The sequence below is a fragment of the Brassica napus genome, chromosome A7, assembly GCF_020379485.1.
Source record: "Brassica napus cultivar Da-Ae chromosome A7, Da-Ae, whole genome shotgun sequence".
NCBI lineage: Eukaryota > Viridiplantae > Streptophyta > Magnoliopsida > Brassicales > Brassicaceae > Brassica > Brassica napus.
In genome coordinates this window covers 18,433,082-18,454,697 of record NC_063440.1, presented here as the reverse complement: position 1 = coordinate 18,454,697, position 21,616 = coordinate 18,433,082, and the positions used below count along the sequence as shown (strand labels likewise).

Sequence of the window (21,616 nt, the reverse complement as noted above, 5' to 3'; positions counted from 1 at the left end):
TTTTTAAAAACTTATAAATAATCTCAACTTATATTTTAACGTGACAAAAGATAGCTTGTTTTGATTGAATGCAAGGCTGCGGAGAACAATACCAATTAATTAAGTGAAAATTTTAATTTTACCACAAATTTGATACCACATTTGAAATTTACCGTAAAATATGACCATTTTTATAAATAGCTTAAATTTGTGGCTAAAACTAAACTAACCGTTCCAAATCATTTGTAAATGTTTTAAAAAATATTTATAGAAACTTATAAACCCAATCTCTCCCCTAAATACTAAATCCTAAACAATATTTACAAAACCATAAACACAAATATTAAAATATTTTAGATTAAAGTATTTTGAAAAGTGATATCCAATTAATGATATTTTAAAAAATTTCTTATTAATCAAATTATGTTGTTTCTCTTTAAAGATACACATGAAATGTTTACGTAAGCTAATTACTATTATCATAAAATACTAAAATCAATGTTAATACATATATATATATATATATATATATATATATATTAGTATTATATTTATCTAATTAGCATTCACCAGTGTTAGTATACTATTGTATTCATATATATATATTTGCTTAGAAAAAAAGTCGTTCTTTTCATCATATTTATTTTGAAATCCTATGTATACATTTTCGATGGCTTATAGCCTCAACTTTTGTAGAGTATATATATTTAATTTGGTAGTTTAACTTATATATGTAATAGCAATTTCGTTTTATTTTAAAACATATTTTGGAAATATAATTTTCTTGTTTTATAAATTGTGAATGTTTTTAGATGTTTGATTTTGTTACTTTAACTATTTTAACATTAATTTACCATTTATTTTAGTATAAATTTTACCTTGGACTTATCACACCAAAAATAATTACTTTTCCATTTTACTATAATTTTTACCATTTTTAAGTTAGTTTTCAAATGTTAATATTTATTTGTTAGTTTAACTTATTTATTTAATAGTAATTTCGTTTTAATTTAAAAATATCTGTAAATATTGACATTTTAGAAAAGTAAAATAAATGAAGGTGATAATTTATCGTATTTTAGTTGATTGTTTTAAATCTTATGTGGACGCTCTCGATGGTTTATATCCTTAATTTTTATATATTATAGGTTTATATTTTGTTTGATATATTTTCAAGCAGTTTTCGACTAAAACATTTCTCAGATTAAGATTGGAGGTGATAATGACACTGAATTCTACTCTCACTTAATACAAACTAATTAAAATCAAAACATAAAAAATGATATCATGATTCATAGGTATATGCTATGTTATGGTGGTGACCCATGTGTTTAGTAGGTGTTTAGAGCATAACCTCACAACTGGGTTTTGTTGTTTCTCATGTAGGTCTTATATGTGGATCTATCCACGTGTATGCTCTCTCCCATCTGACAAACACACAAGATCTAGAGAGAGAAAGAGGGCTAGTGAAGAACAGAGAAGTTTAGGGTATTGTTAACCATAGCTCACTTCTCATGCGTCTCTTTAAGAGGTAAAAAATAAACTAATTAATGGTTTTGGAGTTTGGTTTATAACTGTATAGAATCAAAGCGAGGTCCGGGTTGATAGTGTAACGTGATTAAGGTATAGGACACCGTATTAATGATGTAACTTAAGTTTGTCATTTGTCAACCGCGCGCTCTCGTTAATTATATATATGAAACACTGAACACTACCTACGCATAATATAGTTTCTTTCTGTCACCTACGAACTTTGTTGACAAGCTTATAGCAACATTTACAAAAACTTTGATAAATATTTTTTTTTTCTCTTGGTCATGTTTAAAAAATAATACTCTTTTAGTTATCTTTTTTTCTACATTTTTGAAATGATTGTGGAGCGTCAGTGCGTCACCACAAAGAGTATATGACTAATTGTCTAGTAGAGACTAAACAATAAACATTGACGCTATAGGTAATAAGATCGTTGCGAATAAAACTTTGTAGTCTAATATACATATGATTGGTGTTATCATCACGACTTTCATGTTATTCCTGATACAGATCTCGATAGTATGCATATGTGAGAATTATAGGTAAAGCAAATAAAACGGTTACTGGCAAAAACATCATGGAAATATTAATATTAAAACCTTTGTATAAATTAAGGTTTGTTGGCCAAATCATTAAAATATTGGTCCTCCCACAACTCAACTTGACGTGTTAATTAGCTTTTCTCTCAATGACCTCTTTTAAAGCCAGACGGTCATAAGGAGGAACCATCTCACATGGAAACTCTTCACTTGGAGACATTACCATAGACTCCGCCATGAAATCTCTCCACCGCTCAGTCGCTGCACATCCCAAACTCTCCGGTGTGATCTCCTCCGCATCCGAAGGAATCTTTACCTTAAATTTTAAGAGCTTCGCATACTCATTGAGCAAATGAAACATATAGTCATACACATACTTCATGTTCACCTCCTCTCTTATAAACCTACTCCCTAGCTCTCCAATCTCACGTGCCTACACAACAAAAACCAACCAGGTTTACATTTACACAAAACAAACTTTAATGTCAAATTTGATAAACATTTAACTAGATCACCTTGTCCACGTGGGTATTTCCCCAATGTACGGCGAACTTGAGAGAAGTACACTTGGAGTCGTCTCTGATTGGCCAGTAGTGTTGCAGTGGCATCATTCCTCGTATGTAGAAGTCGTAGAATCTTGGTTTCACGTACAATGTCATAGAATCACATGCCATTATATACTTCTCACTAACCGACCATGCCCATCCTTCTATATATATCTTGTATCTGTGGGTGCACTGGTTCTCTAGGTTTGAGTTCTTGAACCCTTCTTTGGTTTCTTTATCCCAGTCCTTGAAGACCATTTCAAAAATTGAGATACATTATAACTCGTATACACATGTAAGTGTATAATATAAAGTATTTTTCTAAGTGAACTTTTGTAACACCTGAACATAGAGACGAGTGTTCCATTCTTCATTTTCCGAAACGTTACACTTGAGAAGATCTCCTCTCGTGGGGTCTAAATAAGGATTCCCCCTCCAATAAGCGTACGCCACACGGTCCTTCCATTGCGTTATATTGTTCCCTTCTTGTATTGCCTCTAGCGACTTTCCCCATGGTTTTATGTTTACTTCAGCCCTGGCACATTAAAAGCCCATATAATAAATAAGGCACAAAAATAATAAGTCCAGTAGCTAGTAGAGTTTGCTTACCAGCCCCAGAAGGACCAATCAGGGAAGACAATGTCCAAGCTGGCATCATCAGAGCAGTAACGAAACAGAGGAGGTGGGTCCTTGTTTTGTTGACCTGTATAGTCATCAGATCGGACGACAGGACGATCGTCAGCGTCGAACATAAGGTCGAGATCAGGCAATCTACCTGGGTACCATCGTAACAACTGCAGGATTCCCCACAGAGTAAAATCATCTCTCGTTTGAATTGACTTTCTGTATCTCTTAACATACGCCTTGCCGTGGTGGATCACTAGTCTAAAATGCGCCGTTTTGCTGGCTTTCTCAACCATGTCTCTAGTTATCCCCGTTTCTTTCCACGGTCGTAAGTCTTCGTGGATCCAGCGGAAGTAAGAAGGACAAGACGATGGTTGTGAACGGTTGGGATGTAATCTCGATATGAGATTCTGAGAGAAAAGAATCTGATGTGTTTGATCCTGAACGTCGCATTGGTAAGGGAACCTAGGTTTAAATCTCTTCGGTATTAGTTTGAAACCTGCGAACGCATTCTAAAAAAATAAAAAAGTTAATATGGAGTGTTACGCTATAGAATGCACAAAATATTTGGATTTAAAACTCACAAAGTTGAGATAGCCAAGAAAACCCAAGAGAGCAGCTGATATGAAGAGAGAAGCAACAATGAAAACAGTAGATTTCAGGATGTATTTTCCAGGAAACGGCAGCGTTTTGCGTTGTTCATCGTTGTTGTTCGTCTTCATGCCTTCCACTCCTTGATGCACGAGTCTAATCGTTCTTTTATGAAGTGTAATAAAAGTTACAAAGACTTAAATTATAATGAAAAAGAGGATACGACATGGAGAAACGGTCAAAAGACCAAGACAAAAAAAACTAACGATAGAAAATCGAGGCTTTGGTTTTTCAATTAACTAGCTGTTGATTTATTGAGATAATGACTTGGGATATTATAATGCATGTATAGACAATGATAGGTTAGGGTAGATGAGATTGATGTATATGTCTGCTTAGGAGTCTTTACCTATGTGGTTGATATGGTTTGATTAATAACTTAAGATAATTCAGTAATCAGAGAAACCCTATTCTATTGTTTTTTAATTATCACTAAACTCCTAATCTCGTTAATCTCCTCCATTAACCCTCACCTATCCCCAGCTAGCCCTAATCTCTAGAGACTTCCATGCATTGTTTATAACAACTTACCAACGTGTCTTCTTTGGATTTTAAGAAACGAGTGATGATCTGATCTAAGTTTAAATTATAGTATTATACTATATGCAAGAAACAGAATATATTACGGGTTTTGTTTTAGATCACGGCTTTTGATTGGAGATTATAAATAAAAATAATATACTATACTCAGCAGATGTATCATTTTTCAAAACATTAAATGAGATTATCGTGGTGTGTTGTCAGAAGTGTATATTCAATTTACCCATAACTACGAGAGAACGTGTCAATCAAACGTTTAGTAGCTAACCTAACATCGACAACTCTCAGACTCATACGCAAACCATGGTCAATAAATAATTAAGCACGTTCAAGTTACTAATTTTCTTACGTCCATTTGTTAAAGCCAATATTGAAGTATAGTACGATAGAATTAGAGCTAAAACTCCGCTTGTTTGTTTAGTAAGAGCACACTAGTAGACGAACGGTAGAATTAAAAGTTTACTAATTGGTATACAAGATGGGCCGGGCCATAAGACGAAAGGGAATTGAAAGCCCATAAGTTTATAAACCAGCAAACATGAAGGTTTCTCAATTCTCATGCATGATATAATAGAGACAAAATTTTCTGGGTTGTTTTATCTTTGGTCACTCAAACCTTAGTTGTGAGTAGGCCTTGACTTTCGGGTGGTTCGGGCTGATTCTTATTAAATTCGGATCCTTCTAAATATTTGGATCTAATAGGTACTTGTAAATATTTGGTTCGGATTCTGGTCGGTTCTTTTAAGATCCAGATAGATTCGAATCTATAATTAAAATACATGTAAAATACCAACAATTTTAGGGTCCTTATTAGATCCGGGTTGGGTTCGAGTATTTATTATCTGAAAATGATATGAAATATTCAAACCCGATCAAATTTAGTCGAAATATGTCTGATATATGGTGTTTTATACATCTTGTATATATGCTTTTAAATTGGTTTTCAAGTCTTTATCGAGTCTTCCTAGTCCTTTTCGAGTCATTACAGGTCTGGAGTTGCATTGGATGGGAGATGAACCAGCTGGAACAAAAGAGGCAGAAAACAGTGCAATTTGGTGATTTTCACGCAGAACAGTCTTGATGATTGTTCTGGATAGCGGAGCAACCCGAGTGACTGTTCCGAGGGAGTGTTCCAGCGGCAGAGATTTTTAAGGAAACATCAACCTATTTCGGGATTTGCCCTAATCTCTCTATTTTCTCTCCCAGCCGCCTGTGGTTTGGATATATCTTCTTTTTCTGTTTTTCCTTATCATACTACGCTATTCTAGACAGAAGAAAACCATTGGAGACTTTAGAATTTGAGGATTTGCTTATTGTAAAGGGAGAAGGCTCCATCTCTCTCGTCATAGAGAAGATTATCCTGAACCCTATTCTTATTCTATTGAATTGCATGATGTTTTATTCAGTCTTTGTCTCTGTGATTTCTTTGTCCATGTCTGAGTAGTCGCTTGTTAGGTTTAGGGTGTTAAGGATCATGGATCAATGAGCTAGACACAAATAGGATTGTTATTCTTTGATATCTCTGTCTATTGTTATGCTTATTGCTTATGTTAAACTGGCCATTTAGCATCTGATCACAAGTTTAATCTATTCATCAAAAGTGTTTTAGGTTACTGGAAATAGCATAGATAGGCGATTTGTCCTTAGCCAACGAAAGCTGATGTTAAGGCGAATCGTGAACCAATTGAATCTGAACTTAATACTTGTCATCATTCTCTGATCCAAACGACAGTTTAGGCATTAGGATTGCTTGATAAATTGGTAGACACCACGACAGTGGGTTTATCTATTCTTGTTGTTCAAGTTCTAGATTGGCTCGTATTGTTTTCCTGAATAGTTGTGTAGCTCATGATCCTAAGTATCCCAATGAATCACCCTGAACCTAGCTCTTTTAATCATCTGAAAACCTTTTAACTAGTCTTTTATTTTCTGTTATAATACCTCAATCTTAAAACCCCCATATTGTTTTAGCTTAATATTGATCCTATAGAAATAAAGTGTAACAGTTGGTATGTGTGGATTCGATCCTAAAGTGCTACATCGACATACCATTCGATTGTGGTAGTGTGCACATTAGGTTAATTGGTGTGCGTATACACGTAATATCAATGTCATATATATCTAAAATTTTACAAAACAACTTAAAATTATTAATAATTAATATAAAACTTTTTAAAACTCTAAATTTTACAATTATTAAAGCTTCATTTTCTGTAACACTTACATTTAAAGTTTCATGTTACAAACAAAAATATTTCAACTAAATCATACAATAAAATATAGAAGATAGAACATAAAATGTCATAGTTTTGGATATTCATATTTTTAAGTTGGTTATGAATTAGTTCTCATTAGATCGAATATGTTGACCAGTTTTTTTCGATTCTTTCAAATAGAAGAATTTTGGATCCAGTAGGTAGTACTTGTAAATTTTTTGTTCGGTTTTGCATCGGATATTTTCAGGCTGATTCTAATTCGGATATTTTTGGGCCGTTCGGACTCAGATTTTCGGGTCTGACTAAAATGGCCTAGGTCTGGTTGTGAGATAGCTCTTAGATATTTTTGAATAAAATTGTACTCCCTCCGTTTTTTAATATAAGTCTTTTTAAAGCTATGCACATAGATTAAGAAAATCATTAATTTCTTATATTTTCGAAACAAAAACATCATTAATTATTTACCTAACCACAATTCAACCAATAGAAAAATAGAAGATATATTATCATTGGTCAAACAACATTAACTATTAATAAATGTTACATAGAAAACCGAAAACGACATATAATTTGGAACAAAAAATTTTCTCTAAAACGACTTATATTTAAAAACGGAGGGAGTATAAAAATGGAAGCAGGCCCAATAGATAAAGCCTACTTTATCTGGCGCGAGGGGGGTCACGACAAATTGCTTGAAAAGCTCCACATTTTTAGTCTTACGTGGCATTGTTAACAGTATTACCTGTCTGTCGGTAACCAGAGTTTTATATTCACCTACATCGCAGTTTACGTGATCGACAACAGCTTATTGGCTTCACAGCCGTAAGATCTGATGACATTTAAAAACAACGGATAAGAAAATAAATAATTTTAAACCAACTGAATGCGAATTTACATTAGACAATGTATCTCTCTACTTCTGATTACTAAAGATCAGAAGACCAAAGTTTAGAAACCATTGATAGAAACACCAACGTGTGACTCTGTGTAGCTACTACCAATGTTCTCTTCCAAGAAGCTCATATCATCATCACTTATTGGGAAATCAAGTAGAAGCTGAAGAGCAGAGTCTGATGAAACATCTTCAACATTATTCGAACATGGAGAAGAAGAGCCAGAGCCATGATTAATCCCCATAACAGTCTCTTTCCCTACAAGTGCAGATGAGGAAGATGTTGTCCTCGAGCAAGGGCTTTGACTTGTAGTAGTAAGGTTTTTGAAAGATTCACCAATCTCTGAGTTCCATATGCGTAAGAAATGATCACATTCATATTTTACTTCACAAGAAGGATTAAAAAGAATTGACTCTCTAGAGAGTCTTGCCTCAGCTTCAAGCCTAGCACTTTCCCATTGAGCCATGTGGCGAGTTGTTTGTGAAGCTGGAGCTTGTTTGGCTAACCCATGTGAAGGTAACGGCTCGTGGGTTTTGGGATCAAGACCCATACTTAGTATACGTTTCTTCAAGTGTGTGTTCCATAAGTTCTTGATCTCGTTATCTGTTCTCCCTGGAAGCTGTGCAGCTATAGCAGCCCACCTAAGCCCAAAGACAAAAAAAGAGGGTTCAAACAACGAGAAACCGAGTTTTATAAGACAATGAAGAAGCAACCTGTTGCCAAGAATGGCGTGAAGTTGGACAACGAGTTTCTCCTCCTGGGGAGTGAATGGACCTCTCTTTATGTCTGGTCTTAGATAGTTGGTCCATCTCAATCTACAACTCTTTCCACAGCGTAGTAAACCTAATAAAGATGAAAACTATCAAGAACCCTATTTTTCAAAAAAAAAAAAAAAGGAAATTGCATCCTATATACAATAAAAAAAACAAAAATACACTAACCAACTAAAACTCTCCCCTCTCTCCTACTTTCTCTTCCTATCTCTCTACTCTCTCTCTCCCAAAATCTAATTTTCCATTTTTTTGGTTATTTGGCAAATAAGCCCAAAAAAACTATCAAGAACCCTAGTAGTTACTTGAGGCTGAAGGAATAAGCTGGAAACTATGTTTTTTTTAAACTGTCTCGAGAATCAAACAAAAGACCGAAAGAGGGAAGAATGTGAGATTTACCAGCTTTCTTTGGAAGTAATCTCCAGCTTCCATGGCTGTTTTGCTTGATATATTCAACAAGAATCTCATCTTCTTCAGGAGTCCATGGACCTTTCTTTAAACCTTTCTTGTCACAGCAAGGCTTTCTTCCCATTTTGCTCACCTCGCTAACAAAATAACGAAAACCCTTTATAAGTTCTGAAGCTTAAAAAGAAGAAGACGAAACACAGAGAATGAAAACTTTTCATGATCGTATAGTAAAAGTTGTAAATTCATAGAAGAGACAGACAGACCTCCAAGTGAAAAAGGGGAAGATAGGATCAAAGTGAGAATTTTTGAGAAAAAGGTAAAACTATTAATGTGCTTCTGGTCTGGTTTTTAATGTCGTAAAGATGAAACAAAAGTCTGGTTCTTTATATATAGATGATATAAATAAAATGAGGTATAAGAAAAGCGAAATAAAAACGATTATGTGTGTGGGAATAGAGAAGCAAATAAGGATGATCAGCGAGCTTCGAGCCGGCCCTGGCCATTTATTACACGCAATTTTTGTACAACATTTATGACATTGTGTATTCAATGTTTGTGACAGCAACAGCAGATTGTTCATAAAAACAAAACATTTTTTTGTCAAGATGCAAGTAGAGCTTTGAGATTTTGATTGATAACATTGAAGGTGTGAATTTTAGCAAAAAAAAAAAATGAAGGTGTGAATACTATTCTTTCCGTTTTATTTTAAGTGTCATTTTAGATTTGTGCACATAGATTAAGAAAATAATTAATTTTGTATATTTTCTATATAAAAACATAATTACATATATACTTAACCATATTTTACCCAATAGAAAAATAAATAGCTGAATAAAATTAATAAATTTTACATTGAAAATCGAACACGACACTTATTTTGTAACAAATTTTTTTTCTACAATAAATACTTGATATGAAACAGAGAGAAAGAGTAATATACAACCCTCGTAAGTAGCCGACTCGTCAGGGTTGTAGAATACAGCTAAGGCAAAGTAAAGAAGTGGGCTAGGGATTTCTCAGGATTTCTATTTGCAAGAAACAGGAAATGAAAAAGAGCATTAAAAGCGGATAAAACGTGACATCCTTTTTAGCCGGGAAAACAAAGACGAGAGCAACATGTATTGTCATTTTTCTTAGAAAAATAATTAAAGTTAGTAAAGAAAGGAGCAGAAGTGGAAGTAATGGAGACGACAGGGACTTGTAGTCTTGACTCTTGTAGACTTTAGAGCCCAAGGAAAAGAAGTTTGATGCGACAAACAAGGAGTATAACGTAAAAAAATGAAAACGCTCATGATGTTAATAAATAATAGTGAACATTGAACAATGGCCATATATATATACATATTCTTTCTTTACTATTATGTAATTTTTGTGTGATAACTAAGTTATATGTGCTTGAGCTTCTTACTATTACTAGTTGTTTATTACTACTAAAATTTACAGAATCCACAATGGGCCAGCAGAAAGTCGACACCGTCAAGTTGTCTAAGCTTAGGGATCGCAAAGAGTCAAAGAAAAAGAAGATACTGTTTGGTCATGACCTTGCAGACAAGGTGGGGTTCCATTTATTATCTCCATGAATGTGGTCAGCTACAAGTCAAAGCCGTAGTTTCATACAAACATGTAGTATTTCATACATATTTATTTACATGAAAGAATTAAATGCGACTTATCTATTCATCAAATAACGAGACATCTCCACATGAATCTGAATCACATGAGTTATATTGTAAAAACAAGTAAACCAAAAACAAAAAATATCTTGAAAACTAAATTCTCAACGGATAACACTAGGGAAAAAAATAAGTACAGCTTTCACTAGATAAAAGTATAAAACCCAACAGGGAAGTTGCAAAAAAAAAATAAAAAAAAAACCCCAACAGGGAAAAAAGTAGGAGTCTTATGTTGTCTTTATTATTTCTCGAGTCAAAGATAAATGAGCAACGTTAACCCATTTCATTAGAACCACGAAACAAAGTCTAGAGAAAGATTAGAAACCAAACCACACTGGTTCATATCTGTAACGAGTCGTCTTTACATAAACCGCCAAGCATCAGTTCCCTCACCTCCTACTATAGCTTGAGAAACACCTGAACAATGCGGCACATAGGTCTTCAGATGCAATCAATGTTGATTTGCCAAGAGCTAAGAAGAAGAAAAATTGCCTCACCATTTTCATCAACACTGTGACTCGTGGGGTGGTAACATTTCTCGTGCGGTAACAGGTTTATTGACAGTAGATGGCTTGATCGATCTGAGAAGGAATTGGTTTGATTTCAGTGCCAAGTTCTTGCTCAGTCTGACACCTGTTTTCAAAACATATGATAAATGCCTGAGAAAACTATAACAAAAACGAAAAAAAAAAACGACACCGTAAGAACATTGGAGAGGAAGAGCGACTGACATTTTGAAACGGTCCTCGTATGTTACCAAATTCACAGCCAACCCAAGGTGTCCAAACCGTCCTGATCGGCCCACCTGAACATTTTCACAGCATGAATTAATAAAAAGCGAGGTTGTTGTACTAAAGAAGCTAGATCGAAAAAGTGATTTTTTTCGACCTACCCTGTGTAGATACGACTCAGATGTCCTCGGAAAATCAAAGTTAATCACTACATTCACAGCTTGAATGTCAATTCCACGAGTAAACAGATCTGCACCAGTCATTTTTTCAGTATCAGCATCATCTACACTTGATCATTGTTGAAAGTACATGTTCGAGAAAGCATACCAGTGCAAACGAGATTTCTGCAAGCACCATTGCGGAACTCATGGAACACTCTGTTCCTATGGTCTTGAACCATCTTCGCATGAATATAGAAGCACGAATAACCGAGCTCTGTTATTTTCTTAGCCAACAGTTCCACGCGATTAACAGAGTTGCAAAAGATTATCGATTGGTTTATTTGCAGCTGCAATTAAAAACGACAACCAGCTTAGATAATCCAAATCCGAGTAGCAGAGAGTTATCTGGTTACGGGGGATTGTTTTAGACATCTGACCTTAGAGAAAAGTGTGTTGAGGCAGTGAACCTTCTGTCTCTCCTCAACAAAAGCGTAATATTGTGTGACTCCCATTAGCGTGAGTTGATCCATGAGATTGATAACGTATGGTTTCCGCAGATGCCGATCCTTAAAAGCCTTCACAGTGACAGGAAATGTAGCCGAAAACATCAGAAGCTGACGATTCTCTGGCAGAAACTGTATCAATTCCTCTAGAGAAGGTTGGAACTCTGCAGACAAAAGCTTGTCGGCCTGGTAAGATAGTTTGTAATCAGTTAAAAACTTTGAAGCTTATGGCACAATAAAAAAACTTCTATTTAAAACTTTAAAACTGACTACAGAAAGTGGTAAGTATAGCAATGCATTTATATAGAGTAGGATGCAATCAATCAGAAACCTTGTTTTTAGCAGTAATTCTACAGTTTTTTCCATCACGCTTTTAGCAATAAACCACAAAACGAAGATATAGTACAAGAGCTCACCTCATCCATCACAAGCATCGTGCAGTCTTTCAAAACACACACTCCCTTTTTAGTAAGATCCAGTATTCTTCCAGGAGTTCCAACGAGCAGATGTACAGGTTGGTGTAACCGCATGATATCATCTCTCAAACTGGTACCACCAGTGGTGACCATAACCTGGATGTTCAAGTACTTGGAAAGCTCCTTGCAAACCTGCGAAGTCTGAAGAGCCAGCTCTCGCGTTGGAACTAGAATCATGGCTGTATAAAAAACAAACACCAGTCAGAACAGAAAGTAACTCTATTTGTTCACAAATAGAGAAGGAGTTCCAGACGGTAACCAGCAAACCTTGAATAACATTGGTATTAGGATCAATTTTCTCAAGAAGTGGAATGCAGAAAGCACCAGTCTTCCCTGTGCCGTTTTTGGCTCTAGCAAGAATATCACTACCGGTCAAAGCAATGGGAATGCTCTCTTCTTGAATAGGAGATGGCTTCTCAAAACCCTTCTCGTATATTCCCTTTAGCAAATCCCTTTTCAGAAAGTAATCTTCGAATTCATTTCCTTTTGTAGCTGTCACATCCTGCAGACAATATTGAATACAAGAAGGTTCACATACACATACAGAAAGAGACCAAAACTTATTAAACCAAAACTCAGAAGAAGGAAGCTATACCGCTGTCTGGTAACGAGTATCAGGAGGCGGGAGCTTCAACGTTGCCTTCCAATCTTTGCCGCCACTGAGAGTAACGGAGCCGCTGAATCTATTCAGCACAAGAGAGATATCAGCTTCGCCTTCTAATCCAATCAATTCATTAAATAACCTTTCCAGGAAACGAAGGCTTACTTATGATCGTTGCTAGATACGGGAGGTTGAGACGACGTCGTGTTCTGGACCTCATTAGCGTTTCCAGGAAGCTGAGCGCGTCTCCACTGTTGCTGCTGCTGAAACTGCTGATGGTTCTGCGGTTGTTGACCATACGGCTGATAATCAGGATGCGGCGGAGCTCCACGTCCCGTTCCATTCCCCGGTGGATATCTTCCTCTGTTGTTATTCATCACAATCTCTATCTCTATCTCGATCTCGAAATCTATAAAAAAACTCAAGCCTCTACAAGGAAAATGAGAACCGCCGTAACCTAGAAACCTAATTGCTCGTTCAAAACCCTAGGGTTCTAAGAAGCTGATCGTGGAACTCAGGGCGAGATCGGAGTGTTCAAATAAAACCACAAACCGGCCAGCCAGAGAACGGAGCAGAGAAAGAAACGAATCGAGAGTTCAGATTTGTTTATTCACAAACCGACGGAGAGAAAGCGCGAGCGGCGAAGAGTAACAGAAAATTTTCTCGGGAAAGTTAGTTACAGAGGAAATAGAAAGTGACGAATGGATTTTCCTCTTTTTTCAGACTTTCTCACTCTTTTGTCAGTTATTTATAAACATGACCCTTCATCTTTTCTTTACTAAAATTCCTTAAAAATACACGCACTAATTTTCATTTGTTAATAAAATATATGAACTATTTTTAATTTCCGTTTAATACTTCGTTACCTATTAAATACACAAACTTTTGAAATTCACAGGTTTTATACATAGTTTTAGACAACTTTAACTATGTTTAACGACAGTAATGACGGCGTTAGTATTTAACTAAAACATGTTTAAATTTTGAACTTTTTTTAAAAAAAATACAAAAACTATTTTTTATTTGCTAATAAAATACACGAACTATTTTTGGATCCCCGTTTAATACACAAACTAATTTTTGTTTTCTATTAAATACACATACTTTTAAAATTTGTAGATTTTACACATCGATTTAGACGATGTCAACTATGTTTAGTCAACTTTTCTATTATATACACAGACTCAATAGCATCCTTTATTGTAAGGTCCATTTCAGTCAGCTTTTTCTCGAGAAAGGTAACTACAATCATGTCCTCCAAACCGCTGTTAACCACCGACGTACATTCAGGAGCGAACCCAGAATTTTTTTTATGTGGAGTCATAGTATAGGTAAAATTTTAAATAACAAAAATATTAAGAAAAGGGGTCACTGAGGGGCTTTGATCCCGGGTTTATGGGTTCAGTACCAAACTTCCTAACCAAATACGCTAGTGTCAAATAACAATTTTAGCTTGCCAAATTATATTTATAATATATTTGGGGTGTCAGATGATTCCATAATTCTTAACGTGGGTCCACCACTGCGTACACCTGAGGAAGACAAAACCCAACCAAACCAAAACCTCACAGAAGATGAAACTTCTGATGCAGGTCCTGAAGCAGATGAAGAACATGAGTCATAAGATTAATCCATGTCCTTTCTTTGTGAAATGAAAGAACAAAATAAACCATAAAAAACATATATTTTTTTAGAAATCTCTTGTATATTAAAAGAGAAACATTACAGTATTTGGGATAGTTATCTGTCATTACCACAATGATTCTTAGAGCCGCAGTGAGGGGCTGTTAGACAGTTTCTGACAATAACAATAATGACAATATTAGAAAAGGTAAGGAAAAGAGAGAGAGACGATTCATGTAGAAGAAACGATCGGTGAAGTTGGAGAGACTTTTTTAATTGTTGTCACTCTATCATTAGTTCATTTTTGTTTTTGTCATTTAATGTTTTTAAAATCAATTAATAACAAAATTAATGATGAGAGACCTAAGAGAGTACCTAACCACTAATGATGCTCTTAGAATCTATACAGAATTAGGTTGCTTCATCTACATATATAATAACCTTTTATTAAACTAACCATAAATTAATTATTAATGTTCTTCACTTTTTCCATAAACAAAAATTAAGGAATTTTCTAATGTCGCAAAAATATATATGACAATTAATGATTTTGAATAACAAAGATTTGATAAAAACTAACGTATCCTCTATCATTTTTTCAATTTTAACTTACTAAAATAAATTAAAAAACCACATTAACCATATAATAAAATTTAGACTTTTCCGTATATGTTATATTTAGTTTTTTTGAAAATGACTATAAATTACTAAAACTCTTAAAAGTTTCACTTAAAATTATTATTACAAGATACAAATAATTACAAAATCATATAAGTATGAAATCTCATTTAATAAATATTAAGATTATATATATATATTAATATAGTTTAAATTAAACTATACCATATAAAATATTAATATATTTTAATTTTGAAATTTTGCTTTGAATTTTTTTTAATTTATAAATTATTAAACAAATGATTAAAAAACAGTATAAGTAGACAAAATTATTTAATAAATATCAATATTAACAATATACTATATATATGTGTTAATCTCATTTAAATTTAATTATAGACCATATAAAATAAAAAAGTGATTGTTCAGATTAATAAAATTTATTTATGTGTTTGCATCAATTTAATAATAAACACAATATGTATTGAATTTTTTAATATTATATATATATATAATTTTATAATATGTAAAAATATATAATACATAAAAACAATTTAAATAATATTTATCTCGCGCAAGGTGTGGATCTTAACTTAGGTTTATAAGTAAAGCAGTGTAGATCAAACAACCTCGTTCTTGAACGATCCTAGTTAAATCAACAATCTTTTATTTTTTTTTTTAATTTTTTTTTTCAACTTTTATGTTATATCTGTAAAATTTAGGAACTTTAATTTAAAATCAACGGTCAAATGAAACTAATATAACCAGAGTTTAGTATAATCCATGTTCTAAAATGCGTTCTCCGCGGCCGCATACTCGCCGGAAAACCGTGAGTCAGCTGGTCACCACCGCGATTTGATACTATTTGCTCAGTTAATCACCAAAATTTATAAGTTCATTGCTTTATAGATTTTAAACTTGATATCACATTCTAAGTTACGATTTGTATTATTTAAACCAAAACTTACAAAATTAATACGAAAAAGACTGAAACTCAAAAAAAAAAAAAATAGAAAACAGCTACAGGTTTCGCATGAAGAAGGTGGAAAACGAGGGCAATTTTGTCAATTACCATTTTATTTAACATAATTCTAAAATATTGTCCAAAATGTTCAATGTGACCGTGTTGGGTAGGCTAATTAAGCTCAACAAAGGCCACTACACCATGGATCCAAGACGTGATACTTAATCTTATTTAATATATAATCATATACTTATTTAGAAACCCTAAAATAACTCCAATTAATCTCCGTATAATCTCTGATTAATTGATTACGCGCTAGGTCCTACCCAGCCGCACACATAACGCCTGGTGTAGTTTCGAACTGAGAGTATAATATATGTTATTGGGTTGTAGAATATAATATTCTTAATCGCAATACTAGGAATTTCTCTATAAAATATATTATATTTTGAAAAATCGTTGCTAGTGCCACGTCAATCAGTAAGGGTAAGTTTTATTATTATGACACCTTAGCTTGGTAATATGCTAGTAAGGTTGTGTAATTAAATTGATTCTCACAAAATAGATAGAAAGTTTTGATTCAAATTCTAACTTGGTTGTTGAATAAATTAGTTTTCAAATTAGATGCTTTTCATTTTAAATGGAGAATGGCTAAAATTATCACAGAAACTGACATAAAAGTATGTGTATAGAAGACAATCAAAAATATAACAATAAAGATATTCTTTTTAGTCAAACGTCTATTAATTTATATAGTTTAACAAATTGGTTATTTCTATCTAGAGCATCCTATTTAAACCAACAATCGAATCTTTTATACTATTAAACTTGGAAATTAGAATTTAAATTCAACTGATAATGAATACATATTGACTTACCTTACTATAAAATCTATCAGTTTTAATTAATTTCAAGATATTTTTCCTATTTGTTTTTCATGATTTGTTTGTATGAGTCATCTTCTTTATTATAAGTTTACTCTTGATTTCTTTCTATGTTTTTCAATTTGTGGTACTTTTGAAAAATATCTACAAATCTAATTTGTTATATATAAGATATTCATGGATGCAATACAACCTCATCACTGTTCTTTATTTTAAATTTTTCGCTTTTTGTTGCATCATCAAAAATGGCTAAAACCACAATTCTTGCTATTTTCATGGTTGTTCTTGTTTTAGGTTTGTTTTACACTTAACTATAGTAAATATTATTTCTATGTTTTATCTTTGATTTGATAATGTTTAATTTCTTCATGACCTTTTTACATATAACAAAATAAAGATGATGGTAATACATGTTTTCAATGTTTATTTTTAGGGACGGTGATGGAGTCACAAGGACAAGAAATGTGTACTGATTATTCTAAAGGATCAGCACTTTGCGAAGCTAAACCATGTAATGATCAGTGTGTACGCAAGTATAATGGACATGGCAGGTGCTTAGACACAATGTGCGTCTGCACTTATATTTGTAAAACTTAATTTTTATTTGTTACTAATAAACTATCATCAAATATTTTTAAATAAAAATGTGTGAAAAAGAATATCGCAATTTTCTTAGAACGTGAATTCTGATTTCAGCTATTGGACATCATAACAAAACATGAATCATACACAACTAGTAACTAATGGTATGTTAGTGGCAATGTCATATTTGAAGCACAACATGACGTAAATTAGTTTTTCAGACTCTTTAAATTATTTTTTTTGCTGTTTAACCAGTTTGGATCTAAGTCCCGACAGTTAGCACGTTAGTCCGGTAACCGACGTCTAGCTACCCTAAATATTAGTCAAAAAGTATTTCAAACCCGAATCTATTAATATGATAATCTAATATAGCTTTAAATGCATTCTTTTTAGGATCGTCAGAATCAACCGCTAGATGCATCAAAAAAGACGGGAATTATAAACCGCAAATTTCAGCATATATGCCATATATATAAGTCAGATATGTCGATCATAATAAAAAAAATAACTTTTTCAATATTATAGATGATGAAAATGTAAAAGTGTAGTACAAAATTCATAAAAATATCTAATACCAATTAATTTGTATAATTAAAATTATCTTATGCGTTATTAAGTTATTGGCTCAATAGAGAGTGATGCACATGTTGAATTCCAGAAACTTACGTATGGCTTCATAATTAAGAGTGGTTTATAAGGCCAATATATTTGTTCAAACTGCAGTGATTGCTATGTATGCTAAATGCATATACTTTAAAACTGCAAGTACTATGTTACAAGATATGGAAGTTGGTGATGTGGTTTCTTGGAATTCGATGGTTGTTAAGTGTGCTAGAGAAGTAAAGCAGTGTAGATCAAACAACCTCGTTCTTGAACCATCCTAGTTAAATCAACAATCTTTTCTTTTTTTTGTTAATTTTATTTTCCAACTTTTATGTTATATCTATAAAATTTAGGAATTTTAATTTAAAATCAACGGTTAAATGAAACTAATATCATCACAGTTTGGTATAATCCATTGTTCTAAAAACGTGTTCTGCACGGCCGCGTACTCGCTGGAAAACCGTAAGTCAGCTGGTCACCACCGCGATTTGATACTATTTGCTCAGTTAATCACCAAAATTTATAAGTTCATTGCTTTATAGATTTTAAATTTGATATCACATTCTAAGTTACGATTTGTATTATTTAAACCAAAACTTACGAAATTAATACGAAATAGACTGAAACTAAAAAAAAAAAAAATAATAGAAAACAGCTACAGGTTTCGCATGAAGAAGGTGGAAGACGAGGGTAATTTTGTCAATTACCATTTTATTTAATATAATTCTAAAAAATATTGTCCAAAATGTTCAATGTGACCGTGTTGGGTAGGCTAATTAAGCTCAACAAAGGCTACTACACCACGGATCCAAGATGTGATACTTAATCTTATTTAATATATAATCATATACTTATTTAGAAATCCTAAAATAACTCCAATTAATCTCCGTATAATCTCTGATTAATTGATTACGCGCTAGGTCCTACCCAGCCGCACACATAACGCCTGGTGTAGTTTCGAACTGAGAGTATAATATATGTTATTGGATTGTAGAATATAATATTCTTAATCGCAATACTTGGAATTTCTCTAGAAAATATATTATATTTTGAAAAATCGTTGCTAGTGCCACGTCAATCAGTAAGGGTAAGTTTTATTATTATGACACCTTAGCTTGGTAATATGCTAGTAAGGTTGTGTAATTAAATTGATTCTCACAAAATAGATAGAAAGTTTTGATTCAAATTCTAACTTGGTTGTTGAATAAATTAGTTTTCAAATTAGATGCTTTTCATTTTAAATGGAGAATGGCTAAAATTATCACAGTAACTGACATAAAAATATGTGTATAGAAGACAATCAAAAATATAACAATAAAGATATTCTTTTTAGTCAAACTTCTATTAATTTATATAGTTTAACAAATTGGTTATTTCTATCTAGAGCATCCTATTTAAACCAACAATCGAATCTTTTATACTATTAAACTTGGAAATTAGAATTTAAATTCAACTGATAATGAATACATATTGACTTACCTTACTATAAAATCTATCAGTTTTAATTAATTTCAAGATATTTTTCCTATTTGTTTTTCATGATTTGTTTGTATGAGTCATCTTCTTTATTATAAGTTTACTCTTGATTTCTTTCTATGTTTTTCAATTTGTGGTACTTTTGAAAAATATCTACAAATCTAATTTGTTATATATAAGATATTCATGGATGCAATACAACCTCATCACTGTTCTTTATTTTAAATTTTTCGCTTTTTGTTGCATCATCAAAAATGGCTAAAACCACAATTCTTGCTATTTTCATGGTTGTTCTTGTTTTAGGTTTGTTTTACACTTAACTATAGTAAATATTATTTCTATGTTTTATCTTTGATTTGATAATGTTTAATTTCTTCATGACCTTTTTACATATAACAAAATAAAGATGATGGTAATACATGTTTTCAATGTTTATTTTTAGGGACGGTGATGGAGTCACAAGGACAAGAAATGTGTACTGATTATTCTAAAGGATCAGCACTTTGCGAAGCTAAACCATGTAATGATCAGTGTGTACGCAAGTATAATGGACATGGCAGGTGCTTAGACACAATGTGCGTCTGCACTTATATTTGTAAAACTTAATTTTTATTTGTTACTAATAAACTATCATCAAATATTTTTAAATAAAAATGTGTGAAAAAGAATATCGCAATTTTCTTAGAACGTGAATTCTGATTTCAGCTATTGGACATCATAACAAAACATGAATCATACACAACTAGTAACTAATGGTATGTTAGTGGCAATGTCATATTTGAAGCACAACATGACGTAAATTAGTTTTTCAGACTCTTTAAATTATTTTTTTTGCTGTTTAACCAGTTTGGATCTAAGTCCCGACAGTTAGCACGTTAGTCCGGTAACCGACGTCTAGCTACCCTAAATATTAGTCAAAAAGTATTTCAAACCCGAATCTATTAATATGATAATCTAATATAGCTTTAAATGCATTCTTTTTAGGATCGTCAGAATCAACCGCTAGATGCATCAAAAAAGACGGGAATTATAAACCGCAAATTTCAGCATATATGCCATATATATAAGTCAGATATGTCGATCATAATAAAAAAAATAACTTTTTCAATATTATAGATGATGAAAATGTAAAAGTGTAGTACAAAATTCATAAAAATATCTAATACCAATTAATTTGTATAAAATATCTAATATCAATTAAAATTATCTTATGCGTTATTAAGTTATTGGCTCAATAGAGAGTGATGCACATGTTGAATTCCAGAAACTTACGTATGGCTTCATAATTAAGAGTGGTTTATAAGACCAATATATTTGTTCAAACTGCAGTGATTGCTATGTATGCTAAATGCATATACTTTAAAACTGCAAGTACTATGTTACAAGATATGGAAGTTGGTGATGTGGTTTCTTGGAATTCGATGGTTGTTAAGTGTGCTAGAGAAGTAAAGCAGTGTAGATCAAACAACCTCGTTCTTGAACCATCCTAGTTAAATCAACAATCTTTTCTTTTTTTGTTAATTTTATTTTCCAACTTTTATGTTATATCTATAAAATTTAGGAATTTTAATTTAAAATCAACGGTTAAATGAAACTAATATCATCACAGTTTGGTATAATCCATTGTTCTAAAAACGTGTTCTGCACGGCCGCGTACTCGCCGGAAAACCATAAGTCAGCTGGTCACCACCGCGATTTGATACTATTTGCTCAGTTAATCACCAAAATTTATAAGTTCATTGCTTTATAGATTTTAAATTTGATATCACATTCTAAGTTATAGTTTTTTTGTATTATTTAGACCAAAACTTACAAAATTAATATGAAAAAGACTGAAATCGCAAAAAATAATAATTACAAAACAGCTGCAGATTTTGCATGAAGAAGGTGGAAGACGAGGGCAATTTTGTCAATTACCATTTCATTTAACCTAATTCTAAAATTATTGTCCAAAATGTTCAACGTGACAGTCAAATCCGTGTTGGGCAGGCTAATTAAGCTCAACAAAGACCACTACACAATG

The 21,616-nt window shown here is 32.7% G+C and overlaps 3 protein-coding genes and 2 long non-coding RNA genes across 5 annotated transcripts; 2 read left to right on the top strand and 3 right to left on the bottom strand.

Annotated features, from left to right (window-relative positions):
• Positions 1 to 2,029: 2,029 nt before the first annotated feature.
• LOC106353264 (O-glucosyltransferase rumi homolog) lies at positions 2,030 to 4,083 on the bottom strand. Its single transcript, XM_013792979.3, has 5 exons — positions 3,805 to 4,083; positions 3,206 to 3,732; positions 2,939 to 3,131; positions 2,567 to 2,842; positions 2,030 to 2,484 (listed from the first exon to the last, which is right to left on the bottom strand). The coding sequence occupies exons 1-5, from the start codon at positions 3,940 to 3,942 to the stop codon at positions 2,182 to 2,184; spliced, it is 1,437 nt and encodes a 478-aa protein (XP_013648433.3). The 5' UTR covers positions 3,943 to 4,083; the 3' UTR covers positions 2,030 to 2,181.
• A 3,397-nt stretch (positions 4,084 to 7,480) lies between these two features.
• Positions 7,481 to 10,279, bottom strand: LOC106356865 (transcription factor MYB17). The gene is made up of 4 exons (XM_022689404.2): positions 8,962 to 10,279; positions 8,690 to 8,835; positions 8,234 to 8,363; positions 7,481 to 8,161 (listed from the first exon to the last, which is right to left on the bottom strand). The coding sequence occupies exons 2-4, from the start codon at positions 8,820 to 8,822 to the stop codon at positions 7,576 to 7,578; spliced, it is 849 nt and encodes a 282-aa protein (XP_022545125.2). The 5' UTR covers positions 8,823 to 8,835; positions 8,962 to 10,279; the 3' UTR covers positions 7,481 to 7,575.
• Positions 10,280 to 10,497: 218 nt separating this feature from the next.
• Positions 10,498 to 13,621, bottom strand: LOC106353262 (DEAD-box ATP-dependent RNA helicase 12-like). The gene is made up of 10 exons (XM_013792978.3): positions 13,009 to 13,621; positions 12,838 to 12,925; positions 12,510 to 12,744; positions 12,183 to 12,421; positions 11,701 to 11,952; positions 11,430 to 11,610; positions 11,264 to 11,352; positions 11,103 to 11,176; positions 10,869 to 11,004; positions 10,498 to 10,788 (listed from the first exon to the last, which is right to left on the bottom strand). The coding sequence occupies exons 1-9, from the start codon at positions 13,218 to 13,220 to the stop codon at positions 10,926 to 10,928; spliced, it is 1,449 nt and encodes a 482-aa protein (XP_013648432.2). The 5' UTR covers positions 13,221 to 13,621; the 3' UTR covers positions 10,498 to 10,788; positions 10,869 to 10,925.
• Positions 13,622 to 16,847: 3,226 nt separating this feature from the next.
• LOC106356864 lies at positions 16,848 to 17,607 on the top strand. Its single transcript, XR_001272177.3, has 2 exons — positions 16,848 to 17,226; positions 17,366 to 17,607. It is a non-coding gene; the product is annotated as an uncharacterized LOC106356864 (long non-coding RNA).
• A 623-nt stretch (positions 17,608 to 18,230) lies between these two features.
• On the top strand, positions 18,231 to 20,277 carry LOC125576223. Its single transcript, XR_007314607.1, has 2 exons — positions 18,231 to 19,896; positions 20,036 to 20,277. It is a non-coding gene; the product is annotated as an uncharacterized LOC125576223 (long non-coding RNA).
• The last annotated feature ends 1,339 nt before the right edge of the window (positions 20,278 to 21,616 follow it).